Genomic DNA, 21,496 nt, shown 5'->3' with positions numbered 1-21,496 from the left:
TTTTTTAATTTCCTAATTTCCTAATTTCCTAATGTAATGGTGCAATCAGACAGTCTGATTCCATCTGGTCAGATCAGATGTAGTTGTAGGCAGCGGACCATCCCGGTCCACCCGGTTAACCCTCGTCACGTCTCCATACATACATACGGACCCAAACACTCCTGGTTTATTAAGCCTTAAACACACTACTAAGACTGATTCAAACGTGTGGAAGGAAGTATGTCTTATAATCTGTCTTGAGATGTCTTGGAAATATGAAGATAATATTTCTTATAATGTCATAATGGGGAAAGTATCCAACCATTTTATTATTTTTTTTATAATAAATTGGTTGGATACTTTCCCCATCTTCTTCCATGGTCACTGACTCACCCCAGTCCTCGCTGGTCAGAAGGTTATCAGCGAAGAAACGGCTGTCCAGATCCGCCAGCAGGTCCGTAGTCATAATATAATAATATCCCCAGACAGCGATGGTCGTTACGGGCTGATAACAGAACTAATATCGATCCCACGGACTCTATCTTTTAGATCAGAGTGATGTTCATTAGACGAAGAGGTCACTCAGGGGTCGAGAGATTATAATCACTACATTTCTCGCGTGATATTATTGTGATTCTTTATTTATTTTATTCATTGTGTTTCATAGTATTCTGTCTGGTTCGTTCGGTTCCTTCGCAGCTGCTTCCGATGACATCGGGTTGAGGAAATGAAATTGGAAGGAAATGTCCCGCCCACTGGAGCGGTAGAGACCAATCGGAGCGCTAGCCGTGTAAGACTGACACTTTAATACACCAATCGTGTTGTATAACATGAATGCGATTGGTCACTGGGCCCAACCTATGGTTGAAAGAAAAATGCTTTAAAGGTGATTTGGACCAATCGGACTTTAGTATTTTGAGTGACGGCAAATATATCCAATCACAGGCGGTAAATATGCTCTTTCGTATTGAAAAAAGAAAGATTGGTGCGTTCCAATCTGGCAGTTATTCCCTGCGCAGAGCGCTGCGCAGTAGTAATGGGAAAACGTTATATTTCTTATATTATTTTGTTATTTTGTTTATCTTTGTTCAATGCCCCTTGTATTGTATTATATGAATGAATGGTCTTTATTGTCATTAATACAGTACAGGTACCATACAACGAAATTTGGGAGGGGGGGCTCCCCTGGTGCTTGGAAAAAAATACTAAAAACAAGAAGGGAAAAGAGCTGGTTTACATAAATAAAGGCTATATACACTATCCACTATACTATACTATACAATAAAACACTGTGCTGTACTCTATGCTATGCTATAAATATCCTAACTTTTTCCTATATCTGAACTTTATGTACACAAGGGTTGTCATATTGCACATAATATTTGTTGCACATTCATTAAAGTGTCGCAGTTAGCAAGTTTAGAATGTTCACAGTTGTATTACAATATTGCACTTTACAATCTAGTAGCTGCCATTTCAAATTGTCTAGATCGTCCAGGGCCTAGAACCTAGTTCTTTGCTGGGTTCAGGGCCTGAATGGCCCTAGGGTAGAAGCTGAGCTTCAGTCTGTTTGTCCTTGCAGACATGGTCCTGAACCGCCTGCCTGAGCGCAGCCGAACAAAGTGTTCGTTCCCAGGGTGGGATGGGTCTCTGGAGATCTTGGAGGCCTTCCTGAGGCAGTGTGTGTTGTACAGCTCTTCCAGAGAGGGGAGAGGGGCGCCGATGATCTTCTGGGCCGATCTCACGACTCTCTGTAGCGCTTTCCTCTCTGCGGCTGTGCAGCTGGAGAACCACACGCAGATGCAGTAGGTGAGGATGCTCTCCACTGCGCAGCGGTAGAAGGTCACAAGCAGCTCCTGTCTGAGGTGGTCTTTCCTGAGGACTCTCAGGAAGTAGAGCCGCTGTTGTGCCTTCTTGATGATGGCTGCTGTGTTGGTCCTCCAACACATATATTATAATAATATATTAATATAATACATTATATAATATGGTTTATTCTTGTTTTATTATGTAGTTTATATTATTGCTATTGTGTGTTTTATTGATTACTATTGTATTATTGTTTTTATGCTGTGTGGAAGCACTTTGAGCTGCAAAATTTGCAGGAAAAGTGCTATACAAATAAAGGTTATTATTATTACTGGAGGCTATGATCAACAGTGTACACTAGTGGCACCTGCTGGTCAAAATATTTGTCATTCATTTGGTTCGTTGGAGTATAATTATTATTTATGTAAAAAAAAAGAAAAGAAACAAAAATGTTCAGTTCGAGGTGACCTTGGCAACTTGGGCGTAACCATAGGCAACAACAGGTGTACAATATACAGGTAACGCAGTCACCGAAACCCCGCCCTCCTTGGAGAACAACCCTTTCAGCATCCCAGATGTTGTTTTATGTCACCTTTATATACCCAGAGACACACTGAGACAGAGGTCTCTCTTGTGGGTGTGGCCTGTTCATAATACAAATAGGATTACACAACAACACTTTAAACAACACAGCTCCACAAAATACAAAACACACACATGAATCAATCCAAACCAGAGCATGTCTCTGAGCTGGTCCCTAAGCCAGCCCTTAAAACACGTGAAGGACCAAGGCTCCTACCCCAGCCAACCCTGAAGTACATCATGTCAGAGGAGCACAGTAGCTAACAGCAGGTTACCACCAGTGGGACATTAAAGAAAATACAGTAATGATCTGATACAGCAATGTCTAGAACAGAGGACACAGAAATATTCAATCCTTTTGAAATAACTAGATCTAGTGTGTGGCCTTTGTTATGAGTAGGCTCTGTAATACGCTGAGTAAAATCTAGGGAAGATAATAGATTAATAACATCTCTAGATTTGGATTCATTATCTATATGAAAACCACCAACCAATAGAGACCTATCATAGTCAGTTGATATGATAGACAAAAGATCATAACATTCTTGTAGAAATACTGGGGATGGTTTTGGTGGGCGATACATCACTACAATGAGAATAGGAGTATCATTTTTAAGTAATGAAGCTAGATGTTAAAAAGTGGAGAAATCTCCAAGAGTAATTTGTTTGCAATTAAAACTGTCACTATATACACTTGCTAATCCACCTCCTTTCTTGTTTTTTCTAGTAACTTGGGAAAATAAATATTCTGGGGCAGAAGCTTCTATAAGAGAGACAACTCCATCAGAACCAAGCCATGTTTCTGTTAGACACATAAAATCAAGCATATTATCGACAATCAGATCATTAATTATAAATGCTTTTGATGATAGTGATCTGATATTACAAAGTGCAAAGTTGAGTTGTCCAGAGTCACATGGTTGGTTCTGAGGGAGACAGGCCTAGTCATTGAGCCATACCATTTTCTATGTTTCCTGATAATAATCTAACACCTTTGTAATTGGGATGTAAGCCATCACGCATGGAAAAATCCCGGTCTCTCCCAGAATAAATCTAAATTATTAATGAAGAGGATCCCTTTTGACATACAGTACATAGCTCTCTCAGCCATTTGTTGAGAGAGCAAAGACGACTCTACTTACCATCACCTCTCCCATAACATGGAAGAGGGCCGGATATAACGATGTTCTTCCGAGTCGCCTGGAGGTTCTTTAAGAGAATCTTATAATGTTTTTTCAGGACTTCAGACTGTTGCAGTGAGGTGTCATTTGTGCCAACATGTGTGATGATGGTACTCACGTTTGATAGAGTTTGACAGTACTGATGGCAGTTTCATGTCAATATCCAAGACACGGGCCTCCGGGGAAACAGTGCACTGCAGTGTGTCCGAGTGAGGGGTGGGAGAATTATACATCTTTCACTATAGAATCCCCAATCACTATAGTGGTGGTGGTTGTGTCTGGAGATGGGGCAGGGGAGGGGAGGGGCAAGACAGTGGATGTGGTCCCTGAGACTGTGTGATGTCTCGTTTTATCTGTACAGTATAGTATAGTGGATAGTGTACATAGCCTTTATTTATGTAAACCAGCTCCTTTCCCTTCTTGTTTTTTTAGTTTTTCTTTCCTAGCACCAGGGGAGCCCCCCCTCCCAAATCTCGTTGTTTGGTACCTGTACTATAGCAATGACAATAAAGACCATTCATTCATTCATTCATTCATTCATTCATTCATTCATTCATTCATTCATTCATTCATGTGTCATGTGTGATGATGTGTTGTGTTTAGGAGAGTTGTGTTTGGTGTGTGAGTCTTTGCTGGGGTTTCTGAGGAGCAGGCTTGACCTCATCTCCTCTCTCTGCCTCTCCAGGATGGTGCTGTGCTCCTCTCTCCTCTCTCTCTCCTCTCTCTCTCCCTCTCTCTCCCTCTCTCTCCTCTCTCTCTCCCTCTCTCTCCTCTCTCTCTCCCTCTCTCTCCCTCTCTCTCCCTCTCTCTCCAGGATGGTGCTGTGCTCCTCTCTCCCGAACAGCTCCTCTCTCTGTCTCTCCAGTTCTGTGCGCAGGGCTTGGTTGGACTCTTCAACCTCTCTCATGGCCAAGCACATAGAACGGTGATGATGTCACAATAATCACAAAAATAAAAAGTTAGTATTATTATTATTATTATTATTTTGACGCCATTCAGTGCTCAAGGATACAGACAGATCTTGGTAGTTCCTGAGGTCTCTGAATTAATCCTGCGTCTCCTCAGTTCAGCAGGCTGTTCTTGACCTTCAGCATGACCTTTGACCTTCACAAGGTACTGAATGAGGACTAAACTAAATGTATGTTCTTCTCTACTTCCTGTTAAATTGATGACAATGATCTGCATAATATGTGTACCCTGAAAAGAGCCCAAAATTGAACAAGTCCCACATTATAAGTACCAGGGCATTTGGGCTGATGATAAACTGTGAAACGCATGTTGAACACCTGATCAAGAGTAACACTTGTTTTTTCAGATACAAATAAGTCCTGCTTCACCTCCGACATTAGGAGGAGGGTTGCCAAGGCATCACTCTTCCCTGTCCTCGACTATGATCACACACTTTACATGCATGCTAATGATTTCACTATGGCAGGTATACTTCCATACATAACCCCCAGCAGAGGAGAACACAGTTTGTGAGCTTAGAATTATAAGGTTCTATCTCCGTTTAGGGTAGTTCAGAGATATTGAGCGTCAAAGTTTTTAAATTCCATTATGTTTTGTGAGATGGAACCTTTGTATTTTATGAATTACTAACTCAAAAATGTCAACATTTTAAAAAATAACACCACACAGGCATTAATAAACACCTAATGGATCAGATTATGTAAAAAAACTCAATTTTGACAAAAATGGAGATAGAACCTTATAATTCTAACGTCACGAGTTGCTATGCTTACCATAGCCAGCACTGACAAAAGCAAGGCAAGAGACAAGCCAAAGGAAATCCATTGTGTCGATGTGAGCTTCTGAGAAGAAAGGGCCTGCAGAGCAACGCTCTTTACAATGGCCTCTCATTCTCCCACACATTCACACACCAATGGCAGCAAGCTACAATTAGGGGTTCAGTGTCTTGCTCAAGGACACCTCGACACGTGGCCGGCCGGGAACGAACTGCCGACCTTGCGATCGTTAGACGCCAGCTCTACCTCCTGAGCCACAGCCGCCCCTATGTCTTTCATAGAAGGAGAGTTTGAGAGGAGTGGCTTGCTAGGCTGACCAATCAAAAGCTACCAGATTCAGATTCAGATTCATTTATTTATTCAAGGGACAGTGCATATTAATAAAACAAAAATAAATTGTAAATACGCCAGAGTTAGCCAGAAAGCTAGTTTTCATCCGCAGTCCCTATGCCATGATGTTGTACACGGCTCCCTGGAGGAAAAAAGTACATTTAAAAGATAAAATATAGGTAGACCTAGGCACAAAAAAGTAGACAGGACAAGCATTTAGCTTAAGGGCATAACATAGGGGGTTAAAAGAGCATACATTAATCATAGGCGGTTAAAAGGAGGGTACATATAAGCAGAGGGTTAAAAGAGCATACATTAATCATAGGCGGTTAAAAGGAGGGTACATATAAGCAGAGGGTTAAAAGAGCACACAACCAATAGAGGACCAGGGCACACCATTTATCCCTGTGCCCTGTCCCTCATCTACCAATGAGAGGCCTTGGTTGGTCCACCTCACCGCAGAGTTCTGGTTCAAACATTAACCGTTGGGCAGACGCTTTACCTCCTTGATACATTGGTGATGGAAAAGGCAGCTCCCAATCTTTCTGAGGTTTATAACGAGAACCTATGTATATTCCAAAAATATTGAACATTGTTAAAAGAATACCTGCAATCTATATGGGTATTTAAGTGACGTGAAATATAATGTAACTAACAATTCACCAGATAAAAAGGGATGATATTTATTTACTTATAGTTTTACTTAGCCCTATCTCAATGTTTTCTTACATTGTGTTTTTATGTCAATGTTCTATTCAATTGAATGGGGAAGTGTGTCCAACCTTTTGACTGGTACTGTATGTTTATGTTTTTGTTGTCTTAATCTGTTAAAATTAAATAATTTTATTAATTTAATTACATTTTAATTTAATTTAATGAAATTACATTTCCAAACAAACAATGTACAATATATTTGAAATATGTTTAATCTTTATTAAGCTTTGAAATGTGTTCAAGAATTTCCCCCCAGAGCAACACATGAAGGATTCCATCTTTAATATGTAACAAATGATGGGCTGAAAAAAAAATGCCTGTCAGTATAAGCCAGGTTACAAAAGCGAGTTTAAACTGAACATGTATCAGGTGTTTATCATCACTGGGCAATCACAAACTTCTCACCCTTCTCGAGGGGTGTACACGCTGACCTTCAGTCTCCGGTGGTCTTGTGTTCTGTACTCAGTACAACCCTTTCCCTATCTGTCGCCGTCTACCACCCGTCACAGTGTACACCTGCTACAGTTCTCTCCCTCCTTTGCAATATTTGGAACAATCTAAGCACCCTATTTCCCATCTACATGATTACAGTAACATGTATCAGGCACTCAACTTCCCATCTCCATATGTAAGAAGACACATGCACTGGCTTCAATGTATATTTAAATGTATTAATCTAAATGATCCCCCCTATTTAAAACAGTATCTTGTTCCTTTTATATCCAACTACCGATCTAGGCACTCCTCTCAGTTCCATTTCACTAGCTACACCGTACGTTAAGAAAACAATTGGCAAAAGAGCCTTTGGCTTTAAAGCCCCAGCTGATTGGAATAATTTACCAGTTAGTATTAGATCCATCACATCTTTTGGTAGTTTTAAGCATGCACATACACAAGTCTTTTTACTTGTTGACTGACTGTTCTTGTTACCTTTGAAGTTGTCACCATTTACACTTAATATATTATATTCAGCTGTATTAAGTATATTGTAGAATGTAGTATGTATATTATAGTATGTAGATCCACCTTCCCTTATTCTATTATCCATTTTGGCCTGGTTATGTTTGTAATGTTTTATTGTAATAGTAATGCATGTGGTTGTTTGTCTCTTGTCTGTCTGTATTTTGTCATAATTGTACTCTTATTATTTCTGCTGTTATGATTGTGATATTATGTTAGGACCCTCTCTAAAACGAGATGATACGTCTCAAGGGGTTTATCTTAATAAAGGAAATTTACAACACAACAACAACTCTTTGAAAAACCCCACCCAGCAAATCTAAATGTTCAACATTCGTCTTGAGAATGGTTGATTTTGAATTTAATTCATCCAAACCACGTTGATATTCATATTGTGCATGTAATATTTCCAACATTTAACGCTCCTGTCGGGTTCAGGTCAAATCTAACCGATTTACAACTTTCATCAATCATAAATATTGTGTTTTACATTTGATTGCTGAAGGCCTTCTGATATCCTCCACACTAGGCATTTGAACATGTGAAATTGCTGATCACCACTTTCGTTGAATTTTGAGTGGTTTAGTCAACTTTGTAACACCTGTGGTGTTCCCGGTCAAAAATGACCGCCATAGGAAATGAATGGGTAACCCTAGATTATATTCATCCATTCAATGTTATGTTCATCATCAAACATCCCCATACACACCCACACATCCACAACCAGTACATTTTCAGTGTCTATTCTTATAGTGTATATTCACTGCAGTTATTCGTGTTAACCGCTAGTCTGAGACATTGTTTACAGTTTAAGAGGGTGTTGAAGAAAATTTGGTGATGATTAATGGTTTTTGTGTTAATGTAAGAGCAGTTAAAACAAACCGGTCAAATTTGACCAGGAACACCAAAGTAAAGGGGGAGAAACGAACACGAGAGGAGGGTTAAAAAAGACCACCCCCCCTCTCAGTCCCAGGGTTAATGTTTGAACCTGGACTCTGGGGTGAGGTGGACCCACCAAGGTCTCTCATTGGTAGACGGGGGACGGGGCGCAGGGATAAATAGTGTGTCCTGCTCCTCTCAGAAACACACATCACATCGACACGATGAATTTCCTTTGGGTTGTCTCTTGCCTCGCCTTCGTCAGCGCCGCCTATGGTAAGCATGAGCTGTCTTTTACTCTGCAGTCTCCAAGGATTGGGTTGGACATCAGTTAGACCTGTAGCTTGGTTTATGGTTAATGGCCTAGTTATAGAAATAGAATAGAAGTGAGAGATATAGTTATTGTGACTCCATGGAGGACTTCTTACTGGCCTGCCTCAATTGATGTAACAAACAATACAGGAGAGGTTAAGCCAAAGTGTTACTTCAGTAAGTGACTCCTCCATCTCCTGTGTCCAGGCTGTGGCACCCCCGCCATCTCCCCTGTGGTGACTGGCTACGCCCGCATCGTCAACGGTGAGGAGGCTGTCCCTCACTCCTGGCCCTGGCAGGTGTCTCTGCAGGTGAGTCCCCATCTGGTCCTCTTGGTCCATCATGTCCCCCAGCCAAGCTGACACCAGCTAGGCTCTGTTGTCCTTTTAGTAATGATGACGAACACCACTGACGGTTTGGGAATGTTAGTGGTTCAGTCCCATACGTGAGTGTTTATAACGTAAGGATGTTAGAATGTTTTGACCACCTGGATAAGCTTGCTGCTCTCCCCTTTGACAGCAATCTAGCGGCTTCCACTTCTGCGGAGGTTCCCTGATCAACGAGAACTGGGTGGTTACTGCCGCTCACTGCAACGTCAGGTCAGAAATGTTTACACGCACACACACACACACACACACACACACACACACACACACGCACACACGCGCACACACACACACACACACACACACACACACACGCGCGCGCACACACACACACACACACACACACACACGCACCACACACGCACCACACACACACACACACACACACACACACACACGCGCGCACCACACACGCACCACACACGCACCATCTGTGCTGGAGTCAGGAGTGGACTATTCGGTTGTTAAGTCTGACGTCAAACGTGACGTTTAGCAATTTCCGGGTCCAAACCAGAAATTCCCCGCACCAGAGTACCAGTGTACTACAGCGGTAGAATGACAGTTCAATCGTTTTTTAGACTGGGATCTATTCATACAACAAGGGACACAGCACTTTCCCGTTTTTCCCATATTTGTCAGCGTCTTTGAGCCTCGGAAAAGCGCTATATAAATATAATGAATTATTATTATTACTGGGGCATTTCGAAGACAGCGCCTCAGCCAACTTTGGACCCGTAAACACGTCACGACTTAACAACCGAATAGATGAACTGGTAGAGGTACTGACTGACTGCTGCTGCGTTTCAGGACCTACCACCTTGTGGTCGTCGGAGAGCACGACAGAGTTTCCAGCAGCAATGAGCAGACCCAGACCATCAAGCCTGCTCAGGTACATCACCCAACCAGAACCCTCATTCCATTATCCCCCCCACCCCCAACGATCAAACCTCCCCCTTACCTTGTTAACCCCCGACCCCCAACGATCAAACCTCCCCCCTTACCTTGGTAACCCCTCCCCCCCCCCCCCCAGGTGTTCACCCATCCATCATGGAACCCCAGCACCATCAGCAACGACATCGCCCTGATCAAGTTGTCTTCCCCCGTCACCTTGACAAAAAACGTGTCTCCTGTGTGTTTGGCTGAGACCGCCGATGTCTTCTCCGCCGGCATGAAGTGTGTGACCTCTGGCTGGGGACTGACTCGCTACAACGGTGAGACACACACACACACACACACACGCACGCACGCACGCACGCACGCACACACACACACACACACTCACACACACACACACACACACACACACACCTACCCCTCTATCTCACAAAAAGGGTCAATATATATGTTACGGTACATGTGGGAAAACGGTACATGTGGGAAAACTAGGGTTAGGGTTAGGTGCTAGGGTGCTACGGTTAAGGTTAGGGTTAGGGGTAGGGTTAGGGTTAGGATTAGGGTTAGGGGTAGGGTTAGACATGCCAGCATGTACCAAGTGGACGTAGCACCTAACCCTAACCCTAGTTTTCCCACATGTACCGTATTCCCACATGTACCGTAACATATACATATTTGGAAAATGAATTGGCCATGCACAATTGTATATAGAAATGTATAGGAAAAACATCTAATACTGATAAACTCAATACCCCCTTCTTCCCCCCACAGCCATGTTCACCCCCAACAAGCTGCAGCAGGCCGCTCTGCCTCTGCTGTCCAACGACGAGTGCAAGAACTTCTGGGGCAGCAACATCTCTGATGTCATGATCTGCGCTGGTGGCGATGGAGCTACCTCATGCATGGTGAGGGGATCAGCTTTCTCTCTTCTCCTCAAAAAATGCTCCTCTTTACATATATACTTCCATTCTCTTCTCCTTTGTTAATTTGACCCATCCATCTCTTCACTTAAACTTAACTGTTTTTTAATGTTGTTTAATTAACACCTCTCTATCTCGTTCTTACCAACCCCACTCTCTTTCCTTCATCTCCCCTGCCTTTCCCCACCCTCCTCTCTCTCTGCAGGGAGACTCCGGCGGCCCCCTGGTGTGTCAGAAGGACAACGCCTGGACCCTGGTCGGCATCGTGTCCTGGGGAAGCAGCCGTTGCTCCACCTCCACCCCCGCCGTCTACGCCCGCGTCACCGAGCTGCGTGCCTGGGTGGACCAGACCATGACCACCTACTAAGAGTGCCCAGTCTTGACCGTAACCCTAACCTGCCCTGCCCTGTCCTGACCAGCATAACAACACCTGTGGTTCAATCACTGAGAACTGAGAGCTTCACTCTTCTGTCTAAACTGGACATGCGACAACCTTCAATAAAATAACCACATGAACATCAGTGCTTGTTGTCCTGACTGGTTCATACATTCACACACCAATGGCAGCCATGCTACCATGCAAGCCGCCGGCCGGCCCGCTCACTGGGAGCAATCTGGGGTTCAGTGTCTTGCCCAAGGACACTTCAACATGTGGCCAGCCGGGGCTCAAACCGCCGATCTGCCGACCTTTACGATCATTAGACGGCGGCTCTACCTCCTGCGCCACAGCCGCCCGTTTAGATCTAAACTGTAGCAGCTAATCAGAAAGTGCTGGCGTCCAACAAAACAAGTTAGCTTAAGCAGTATAGGGATATTGCTATTCACATTGGGTCCAATGATGTTAGAATGAAGCAGTGGGAGGTCACTAAGATAATACAATTACAGATAGATAGGCACAATCTAAAACAATTATATATAAATAAATAAAAATAATGTATAAATTACAACAATAAGTGCCTTACTCAAAGGCACACTGGTGGTGTTCCCAGGTGGAATTTGAACTTATGACCTTTTGATCACCAGTCCAACTCACTATCCACTAGGCCTCCACCACCCCAACATTGCTACTAGTCTGCGATCTCGTCAAAAAGATTGAGTAATTGTCTCTGGTCCCCTCCAGACTAGGGGGGGCGTTGAGATCTAAAAGCAGACTCGTGTCACTCAATAGCTGGATGGCTCAATGGTGCACGACACCAAGGTATAGGGTTTATTGACTATTAACTGTTCTGTACATTCTAGAATTGCACATGAATTCATTAAATCTCTCCCAGACTCTTTTCTACAATACACAGACCCCCTGAAGAGTGACCCCGGACACATGTATGGATGAGAATGACTTTGCTCTCTGAATGACCCTTGACCCTTGACCTCGCTGCTACGCTCCGCTCTGGAGGATATCTGGGGAGTTCCTTCCTTGACTTACTCCTGGGGCTCTATGATTTGGTGTTAGATGATATTTAGGGTTAGGGTTAGGGTAACCCAATTCTCTAGAATCACATTGTATGCTGTAGCATTAAGATTTCCCTTCACTGGAACTAAGGGGCCTAGCCCAAACCATGAAAACAGCCCCAGACGATAATAACTTTTCCACATTTTGTTGTGTTATAGACTCAATTTAAAATTGATTAAATAATAATAATAATAATAATAATAATAATTTGAGCCTGCTAACAATGTAAAGTAGTGTTATAGTTAACTAGGTGGCAGTGGGGATTACTCACCGAATCCATTACGTTGCTATATTTTGGCTTGACTAGCGAGTCTGTGTTGTGATTCTCAACAACGTTGAAATGAATTTCCGTGTTTCAAAATAAAAGTCTGAACATTTTGATTGGTTGCTGACATCCGGACCAAAACATTAGAACGTTTCACAATTATGGATTGCATCTTTAATATATATGTTACGGTACATGTGGGAATACGGTACATGTGGGAAAACTAGGGTTAGGGTTAGGTGCTAGGATACTAGGGTTAAGGTTAGGGTTAGGGGTAGGGTTAGGGTTAAAGTTAGGGTTAGGGTTAGACATGCCAGCATGTACCAAGTCACCCTAGAACCTAACCCTAACCCTAGTTTTCCCACATGTACCGTATTCCCACATGTACCGTAACATATATAACAAAAGATGTGCTTAAAAATAGCTGTGAGTATGAACCAGATTCCAAAAGTGAGTTTTTAGTCTTGAGGTTAAACTGAACATGTATCAGGTGTTTATCATCACTGGGCAATCACAAACTTCTCACCCTTCTCGAGGGGTGTACACGCTGACCTTCAGTCTCCGGTGGTCTTGTGTTCTGTACTCAGTACAACCCTTTCCCTATCTGTCGCCGTCTACCACCCGTCACAGTGTACACCTGCTACATTTCCCTCCCTCCTTTGCAATGTTTGAAACAATCTAAACACCCTATTTTACCATTTACATGATTACAACAACAACTCTTTGAAAAACCCCAGAAAGTAAATCAAAATTCAACATTCGTCCTGAGTTTTTGATTGATTGATTGAAAACTTTATTAGAAGATTTGCAGAAGTAGGTACATGAAAGTACATATTACATACAAGGTCAACTAACAGGATAAAAACCCAAGAAAGCCACTGGCTTATTTCAATTGGGGTCCTTGATACTCAATTCATCGTTACATGTAAGACAGACAAAAAACTAGTACTATCTACAAGATAATACAGACAAATAACTAGTGCTATCTACAAGATAAACATACATCCAACATGGGAAGAACATTACAACAAAACATAAGGTATGTACAGCGGGTAGGACAGGTGGGGACATACACCACAGGTGGGGGCGGGGGACAAAACACAAAGTATGTACAGTGGGTAGTTCGGGCAGGGGGACAGACATATAATATGTACAATGGGTAGTTCGGGTGGGGGGACAGACATATAATATGTACAATGGGTAGTTCGGGCGGGGGGACAAAACAACAAGTATGTACAGTGTGTGGTCATGGTGGGGGGGGGGGGGGGGGTACAACAATAATGAGAATGGTTGATTTTGATTTTCATTCATCCAAACTGCGTTGATATTCATATTGTGCATTTAATCTTTCCAACTGTTAATATACATAGTTGATCACAATAAAAGAGAAATTTGATTAATATAAGTGAAAGTCTTATGGACATTGAATTGAAAAAGGCTGTTTTGCCTATCATGATTTCTCTGGCGTTACTAAATATTTCTCACAACAAGTTAGTATGTCTACTTAAATATTTTTCTGAAAGATCTGTTCAGTTGTTTTCATTGAAACAGATTGTATGAAAATGTAGCATTTTTCATATCAAAAGTTTTGCGAGAATAGTTAGTTACATTATAACTTGCCTTCTCTATCACCAATGTATCAAGAACACACTGGAAATACTGTACTATGTTGAAAAATAAGTAAAACAACTGTATATTATCGGCTATAATGAGGTACGAGAGTTGTACTAAGTTTATTTGTTTTAAATGTGTTCTTTGAGTTTTTACCTTCATAAATGTAAAGGCACATCGTGACGTTAGAATTATAAGGTTCTATCTCCATTTTAAGTCGAAATTGAGTTTTTTACATAATCTGATCCATTAGGTGTTTATTAATGCCTGTGTGGTGTTATTTTTTAAATGTTTACATTTTTTAGTTAGTAATTAATAAAATACAAAGATTCCATCTCACAAAACATAATGGAATGTACAAACTTTGACGCTCAATATCTCTGAACTACCCTAAACGGAGATGGAACCTTATAATTCTAAACTCACGTGATGTCATAATACCTTATAATTCTAAGATCACCACATGTAAAGACTTCCCAGTCCCAGGGTTAATGTTTGAACCTGGACTGTGGGGTGAGGTGGCCCAACCAAGGTCTCTCATTGGTAGATGAGGGACAGGACATAGAGATAAATAGTGTGCCCTGCCAGGGTTGCCACACCTGCCTTGAAATCATTTTCCATACCACCTCTCGATTTTCCAGGTACCAAGTTTTGTGATGATATCCCCGCCCGCCCGTCCACCCCACCCGCCCACCCCCAGAGGACACCTGACTACTTACTTGATTTAAAAGATGTGCCGTCTAGATGTGCAGTCTAGTAGAGATGTGCGATCGATCAGCTCTTAAATGCTTAGAGATTGTGGCTCATTGATAATTAACACATGGAATAATGCAAACAGCTGAAGAAGTGCGCCATTTTATTAAACTGTACAAACTATATACACTGAACACGTTTCCAAACACTTTTAAAGTGTTTTTTTAATCATTATATTAGCAGTCTTTTTTTGTCTTTTTCATCTTTCAGCTTTTTCTTCTCATCACCATCCATTCTCTGTCTCAGGGCTGACATTCAATATCACATTTTCCAGGACAACACAAGACTTCCATGTTCATTTTACATTTTCCAGGTATGGAACAGGGCTCAATAATTTCCATGTTTTCCATGTTTTCCAGGTAGAGTGGCCACCCTGCCTGGTCCTCTCAGAAGCTCACATTGACCCAATGGATTTCCTTTGGTTAATATCTTCCCTCGCCTTCGTCAGTGCTGCCTATGGTGAGCATAGCAACTGTGTTCCTCTCTGCTGGTGGTTATGTATGGTGAGCTTAGCAACTGTGTTCCCCTCTGCTGGTGGTTATCTATGGTGAGCTTAGCAACTGTGTTCTCCTCTGCTGTTGGTTATCTATGGTGAGCTTAGCAACTGTGTTCCCCTCTGCTGGTGGTTATCTATGGTGAGCTTAGCAACTGTGTTCTCCCCTGCTGGTGGTTATCTATGGTGAGCTTAGCAACATGTGTTCCTCTCTGCTGGTGGTTATCTATGGTGAGCTTAGCAACTGTGTTCTCCTCTGCTGGTGGTTATCTATGGTGAGCTTAGCAACTGTGTTCTCCTCTGCTGGTGGTTATCTATGGTGAGCTTAGCAACTGTGTTCTCCTCTGCTGGTGGTTATCTATGGTGAGCTTAGCAACTGTGTTCCCCTCTGCTGGTGGTTATCTATGGTGAACTTAGCAACTGTGTTCCTCTCTGCTGGTGGTTATCTATGGTGAGCTTAGCAACTGTGTTCCCCTCTGCTGGTGGTTATCTATGGTGAACTTAGCAACTGTGTTCCTCTCTGCTGGTGGTTATCTATGGTGAGCTTAGCAACTGTGTTCTCCTCTGCTGGTGGTTATCTATGGTGAGCTTAGCAACTGTGTTCTCCTCTGCTGGTGGTTATCTATGGTGAGCTTAGCAACTGTGTTCCCCTCTGCTGGTGGTTATCTATGGTGAGCTTAGCAACTGTGTTCTCCTCTGCTGGTGGTTATCTATGGTGAGCTTAGCAACTGTGTTCCCCTCTGCTGGTGGTTATCTATGGTGAGCTTAGCAACCATGTTCTCCTCTGCCAGTTCTATGACATTTTTTATAAATGACCCCCCTGGTACTTACAATGTGGGACTTGTTCAATTGTGGGCTCCTTTCAGGGTACACATATTATGCAGATCATTGTAATCAATTTAACAGGAAGTAGAGAAGAACATACATTTAGTTTGGTCCTCATTCAGCACCTTTTGAAGGTCAAAGGTCATGCTGAAGGTCAAGAACAGCCTGCTGAACTGAGGAGACACAGGAGTAGACAACATTATCATCAGCATGAACATGCAATTTACAATTGTTCAAGGACAGAACCAACATTATCGATGTAGATGGTAAACAGCAATCGACCTAGAATCAAACCTTGTGGAACACCTTTATTAACATTGAGAACACTAGACTAAACTACATTAATAAATACATAAATAAATGAATAAATAAATGTCTGCTACATAAATAAACAAAGAAGAACAATACCCAGGACAGGAATATAGGAAAAGAAAATCTGGGTTCGTAAGTCCCTTACATTCAAGTTCTACAATCCGAGCCAGGGCCATGATTTGAAATCAAGTGGCGTCTCTAATATGGATACCTCCCTACTAGCATCTCTCTCTGTATTAACTCAGATTGGTTTGGACATCAGTTAGACCTGTAGCTTGGTTTAGGAATAGAAGTGAGAGATATAGTGATTGTGACTCCATGGAGGACGTTTTACTGGCTTGCCTCGATTGATGGAACAAACAATACAGGAGAGGTTATAAGCCAAAGTGTTACTTCAGTAAGTGACTCCTCCATCTCCTGTGTCCAGGCTGCGGCACCCCCGCCATCTCCCCTGTGGTGACTGGCTACGCCCGCATCGTCAACGGTGAGGAGGCTGTCCCTCACTCCTGGCCCTGGCAGGTGTCTCTGCAGGTGAGTCCCCATCTGGTCCTCTTGGTCCATCATGTCCCCCAGCCAAGCTGACACCAGCTAGGCTCTGTTGTCCTTTTAGTATTGATGACGAACACTGACGGTTTGGGAATGTTAGTGGTTCAGTCCCATACGTGAGTGTTTATAATGTAAGGATGTTAGAATGTTTTGACCACCTGTATAAGCTTGCTGCTCTCCCCTTTGACAGAAAACCAGCGGCTTCCACTTATGCGGAGGTTCCCTGATCAACGAGAACTGGGTGGTTACTGCCGCTCACTGCAACGTCGGGTCAGAAAATACAGTACACACATGCACACACACACACACACACACACACACACATACACACACATGCATACACATACATACACACACACACACACACATGCATACACATACATACACACACACAGGCCTTCAGTGTGGGAGACTCAAGTTTACAAAATGGCCTGCTTCTAGATCTCGTGAGTTAAGAATGATAAGGTATTATGACATCACGTGAGTTTAGAATGATACGGTATTATGACATCACGTGAGTTTAGAATGATACGGTATTATGACATCACGTGAGCTCAGAATTATAAGGTTCTATCTCCGTTTAGGGTAGGTCAGAGATATTGAGCGTCAAAGTTTTTACATTCCATTATGTTTTGTGAGATGGAACCTTTGTATTTTATGAATTACTAACTCAAAAATGTCAACATTTTTAAAATAACACCACACAGGCATTAATAAACACCTAATGGATCAGATTATGTAAAAAAACTCAATTTTGACAAAAATGGAGATAGAACCTTATAATTCTAACGTCACGATCTGCCTCGCCTTCGTTGGCACCATCTGCGCTGGAGTCAGGAGTGGACTATAGATGAACTGGTAGAGGTACTGACTGCCTGCTGCTGCGTTTCAGCACCGACCACCTTGTGGTCCTTGGAGAGCACGACAGAGGTTCCAGCAATGAGCAGACCCAGACCATCAAGCCTGCTCAGGTACAGCACATAATCAGAACCCTCATTCCATTACCCCCCCCCCCCCCCCCCCCCAACCACCCATCAAACCTTCCCTCCTTACCTTGTTAACCCCTCCCCCCCAGGTGTTCACCCATCCATCCTATGACCCCTACAACAACGACATCGCCCTGATCAAGTTGTCCACACCAGCTACCTTGAACACCAACGTGTCTCCTGTGTGCCTGGCCGAGACCGCCCACTTCTTCCACCCTGGCATGACGTGTGTGACCTCCGGCTGGGGACTGCTTCGCTGGCTCGGTAAGAACCGGATTGATGATTCACTCGCTTAGTTAAATGTATCGACTGTAAGTCGCTTTGGAATAAGGCGTCTGGAAAATATAAAAAATGTAAATGTAAATGTAACCCAGACCCACACACACACGCTTCCCCCCTCTCTCCCACGAAGAGCAGTCGATATAGTGTGAAAATGAATTGGTCATGCACAATTGTATATTGGAAATACTTCTAAATGGTAAATGGACTGACTTATATAGCGCCAAATTCCAAAGCGGTTTACAACAGCCTCTCATTCACACACACATGGCGGCAAGCCACCATGCAAGGCGCCGGCCCGCTCATTGGGAGCAATTTGGGGGTCAGTGTCTTGCCCAAGGACACTTCGCCATGTGGCCAGGCGGGGCTCGAACCGCCGATCTGCCGACCTTGCGATCATTAGACGCCGACTCTACTTCCTACGCCACAGCCGCCCCTTCTAATACTTCTAACTAATAAATTCCCCTTCCCACACAGATGCTGATGCCCCCAATGAGCTGCAGCAGGCTGCTCTGCCTCTGCTTTCCAACGAGGAGTGTCAGAAGCACTTTGACAGCAAAATCACCGATGTCATGATCTGCGCTGGTGGCGATGGAGCCTCCTCATGCATGGTGAGACCATCTCTGCCTCTCTACCTCACAAACCTTCTCTCTCTTTCAATCTTCTCCTCAAAATACTTCTCTCTCTCTCTCTCTCTCTCTCTGAACTTCCATTCTCTCTTCCATTGCCAATTTAAATCATCATTCTAATTTATCCCACTGAGCCCTCATTGGAGTTATTTCTTGTTTCTTCATCATCCCCCTCACCCATCCATCTCTTCATCACACCCCTCACCCATCCACCTCTTCATCATACCCCTCACCCATCCATCTCTTCACTTCAACCAGGGATGCCCACACTGTTTAGGCTTGTGTCACAACCCCATATAAGATCTAGGGATATGGGGTGTAACAATTAGATAAAAGTGGGGGGACAAGAATCAGAGGAGATGGTAGACTATAAAATAAACAAGAGTTATTGTAAAATAGTAACACAAACAGGTTTCCGAGATAGATAGATATAGAACATACAAAGATAGTCATAGATTCATAATTGCAACACAAAGGCTGGCCAGATAGATACACATACATTTAAAAAAAAAAAAGTGTGTTGCCTGTTCATGTACACAAGCAATAAATATGTTATTGTTCACATAAGCACATCAATCAAGTGGCAAATGCCATTGTGAGGATGGCTAACTTTTTTTCTTTTTTTTTCCAATGCCATGCGATCTACCCACACTACCTTTGCGATCAACGTATTGGGCACCCCTGACTTAAACCTTTTGACTTCTTTACTGTTTTTAATGTTGTTTAATTAACACCTCTCTATCATGTTCTTACCAACCCCACTCTCTTTCCTTCATCTCCCCTGCCTTTCCCCACCCTCCTCTCTCTCTCTGCAGGGAGACTCCGGCGGCCCCCTGGTGTGTCAGAAGGACAACGCCTGGACCCTGGTCGGCATCGTGTCCTGGGGAAAACGCTGGTGCACCACCTCCACCCCCGCCGTCTACGCCCGCGTCACCGAGCTGCGTGCCTGGGTGGACCAGACCATGACCACCTACTAACACTGGAACAGCCGCGCCTAGTTTACCTACTATAAGAGCCGCCGCAGGGGTCTCAGGGGGCGCCTCAGGGGTCAAATAGTCAATAGTCTTTACAATGGAAAGCTGCTACTTACACACAACGACCACTAGTTGGCGCATCTTGTAAATTAGCCGACACACCCAAAAATGAAAAAAAGAAGAAGCAAAATAGCTTCATACTAGCTTATCCTGATGTGATTTTGAAAATGTAAGGATACTGGGTGGTAGAACGCACATATCTAGGAAAAGTCATGAAAGGAGGGTCCTGAAATTTGATCGAGTGCAAAGAAATAACAAAATGTTTTACTCACAGGGTCAAATGACCCCACCCATGGTTGTTCTAGTGTTAAGAGCCTCGAGCCATGATCTCAGTCCTGACCGTAACCCTAACCTGCCCTGTCCTGCCCCGACCAGCATAACAACACCTGTGGTTCAATCACTGAGAACTGAGAGCTTCACTCTTCTGTCTAAACTGGACATGCGACAACCTTCAATAAAAACACATGAACATCAGTGCTTGTTGTCCTGACTGGTACAGGGCACTGTAACTCAGTGTTTGGATGTTAGAAAAGTTTGCACCTGTTTTTTCAATACGGTAGCCATCGACTGTAAATCAAAGCCCGGTACACACAAAGATAATCTGGCCGATTTTAGCCCGATTTCCCCCCTTCCGACCAAGGACAGCAAATGCCTGATTATCGGATGGCTCTAAAGATTATCCTACAAGATTATCCTTTGGTGTGAGGTGTGTTAAGAGTCTATTTCTCCCGACAATCTGCTCGGGAAATGGTCGAGGCCGACAATCGTAAATATTAAACGTGTTCAATATTTACGACCAAAAATCCTCAAATGTGTGGGAGAAATTGACAACACCCGAATCTGATTGTGACGTGGAATGGAAGGTAGCCAATGAAGAAGCGAGCTGACTGACTCGTCTTCTTCTTTTCGTTCTTCGGCACTTTATTTCTTCTGTCGCACATGGCTGCCTCCTACAGGTTAGTCAGGGTACTACTACCCTGATCACGCGAGATTTCTGGCTCAGGGGAACGAGACTCCAGACTGTCGGAGAACAGATCTTTATGCATGTGGTCGTATATCGAAGCACAGAACACACAAGACGATCAAAACTGTTCAATCCATGATTTTTTATCTTCATGTGTGGTGTCTCTCTCAGATAAAAAAAATCTGTTAAGATTTAGAAAATCCTTATATGTGTACCAGGCTTTAATCTCATGTCTTGTAGTGCTTATTTGATACATTTTCAAGGATTTCAGAATATCATTTGAAAAGAGTCAATTGTCCAAAATCTGCAGTCTGAGGTGTGTTAATTAATTTTGCCATTTAGCAGACGCTTTTAATCCAAAGCGATTTACAATTACGAATTACAGGGACATTCCCCCTGGAGTAACTGAGGGCTAAGTGCCTTACTCAAGGGCACACTAGTAGTGGTGTGGTTTCAGGCGGGATTTGAACTCACAACCTTTCCGATCAAGTCCAACTCACTATCCACCACTACCACCACTACCCCCCCCCCCCGTGTTCTATTCTTTGTTCCCTGTTCTGACGTTTGTAGTGACAGTATGACAACCTATCACTTTAGCTGCACCGTCACCTCCAAATCGCCATCACCTCGAAACGTTTTGGATCGTTTTTTGTAGTTT

At 43.2% G+C, this 21,496-nt stretch overlaps 3 protein-coding genes across 3 annotated transcripts in view; 2 read left to right on the top strand and 1 right to left on the bottom strand.

The window, feature by feature from the left end:
* The window catches only part of atf6b (activating transcription factor 6 beta), a gene marked incomplete at its 5' end in the record, with an annotated part of 23,173 nt that extends 22,728 nt beyond the window's left edge, over positions 1-445 (bottom strand). The window contains one exon of the mRNA XM_080530818.1: positions 373-445. Coding sequence (XP_080386944.1) covers positions 373-445 — 73 coding nt within the window. The remainder of the gene's footprint in view (positions 1-372) is intronic.
* A 7,952-nt stretch (positions 446-8,397) lies between these two features.
* LOC308157156 (chymotrypsin B-like) lies at positions 8,398-11,196 on the top strand. The gene is made up of 7 exons (XM_080530644.1): positions 8,398-8,455; positions 8,699-8,802; positions 9,011-9,090; positions 9,685-9,766; positions 9,908-10,088; positions 10,543-10,676; positions 10,897-11,196. The coding sequence occupies exons 1-7, from the start codon at positions 8,404-8,406 to the stop codon at positions 11,056-11,058; spliced, it is 795 nt and encodes a 264-aa protein (XP_080386770.1). The 5' UTR covers positions 8,398-8,403; the 3' UTR covers positions 11,059-11,196.
* Positions 11,197-15,177: 3,981 nt separating this feature from the next.
* LOC308158335 (chymotrypsin B-like) lies at positions 15,178-19,817 on the top strand (the record flags this gene model as incomplete). Its single annotated transcript, XM_080531928.1, has 7 exons — positions 15,178-15,229; positions 16,828-16,931; positions 17,137-17,216; positions 17,839-17,917; positions 18,022-18,196; positions 18,689-18,822; positions 19,656-19,817. 7 exons carry the CDS (start codon positions 15,178-15,180, stop codon positions 19,815-19,817), a joined length of 786 nt encoding a protein of 261 aa, XP_080388054.1.
* Positions 19,818-21,496: the final 1,679 nt, after the last annotated feature.

Source organism: Nansenia antarctica, assembly GCF_963989245.1.
Source record: "Nansenia antarctica genome assembly, chromosome: 5".
Classification (NCBI taxonomy): Eukaryota; Metazoa; Chordata; class Actinopteri; order Argentiniformes; family Microstomatidae; genus Nansenia; species Nansenia antarctica.
The sequence above is the reverse complement of the archived record's forward strand: the minus strand, read 5'-3'. Positions and strand labels throughout refer to the sequence as shown.

Coding starts and splice junctions, on each gene's coding strand:
- LOC308157156 (XM_080530644.1), top strand. CDS start 8,404: ATGAATTTCCTTTGGGTTGTCTCTTGCCTCGCCTTCGTCAGCGCCGCC. Junction 9,767..9,907: donor AGACCATCAAGCCTGCTCAG/GTACATCACCCA, acceptor CCCCCCCCCCAG/GTGTTCACCCATCCATCATG. Junction 10,677..10,896: donor ATGGAGCTACCTCATGCATG/GTGAGGGGATCA, acceptor CTCTCTCTGCAG/GGAGACTCCGGCGGCCCCCT.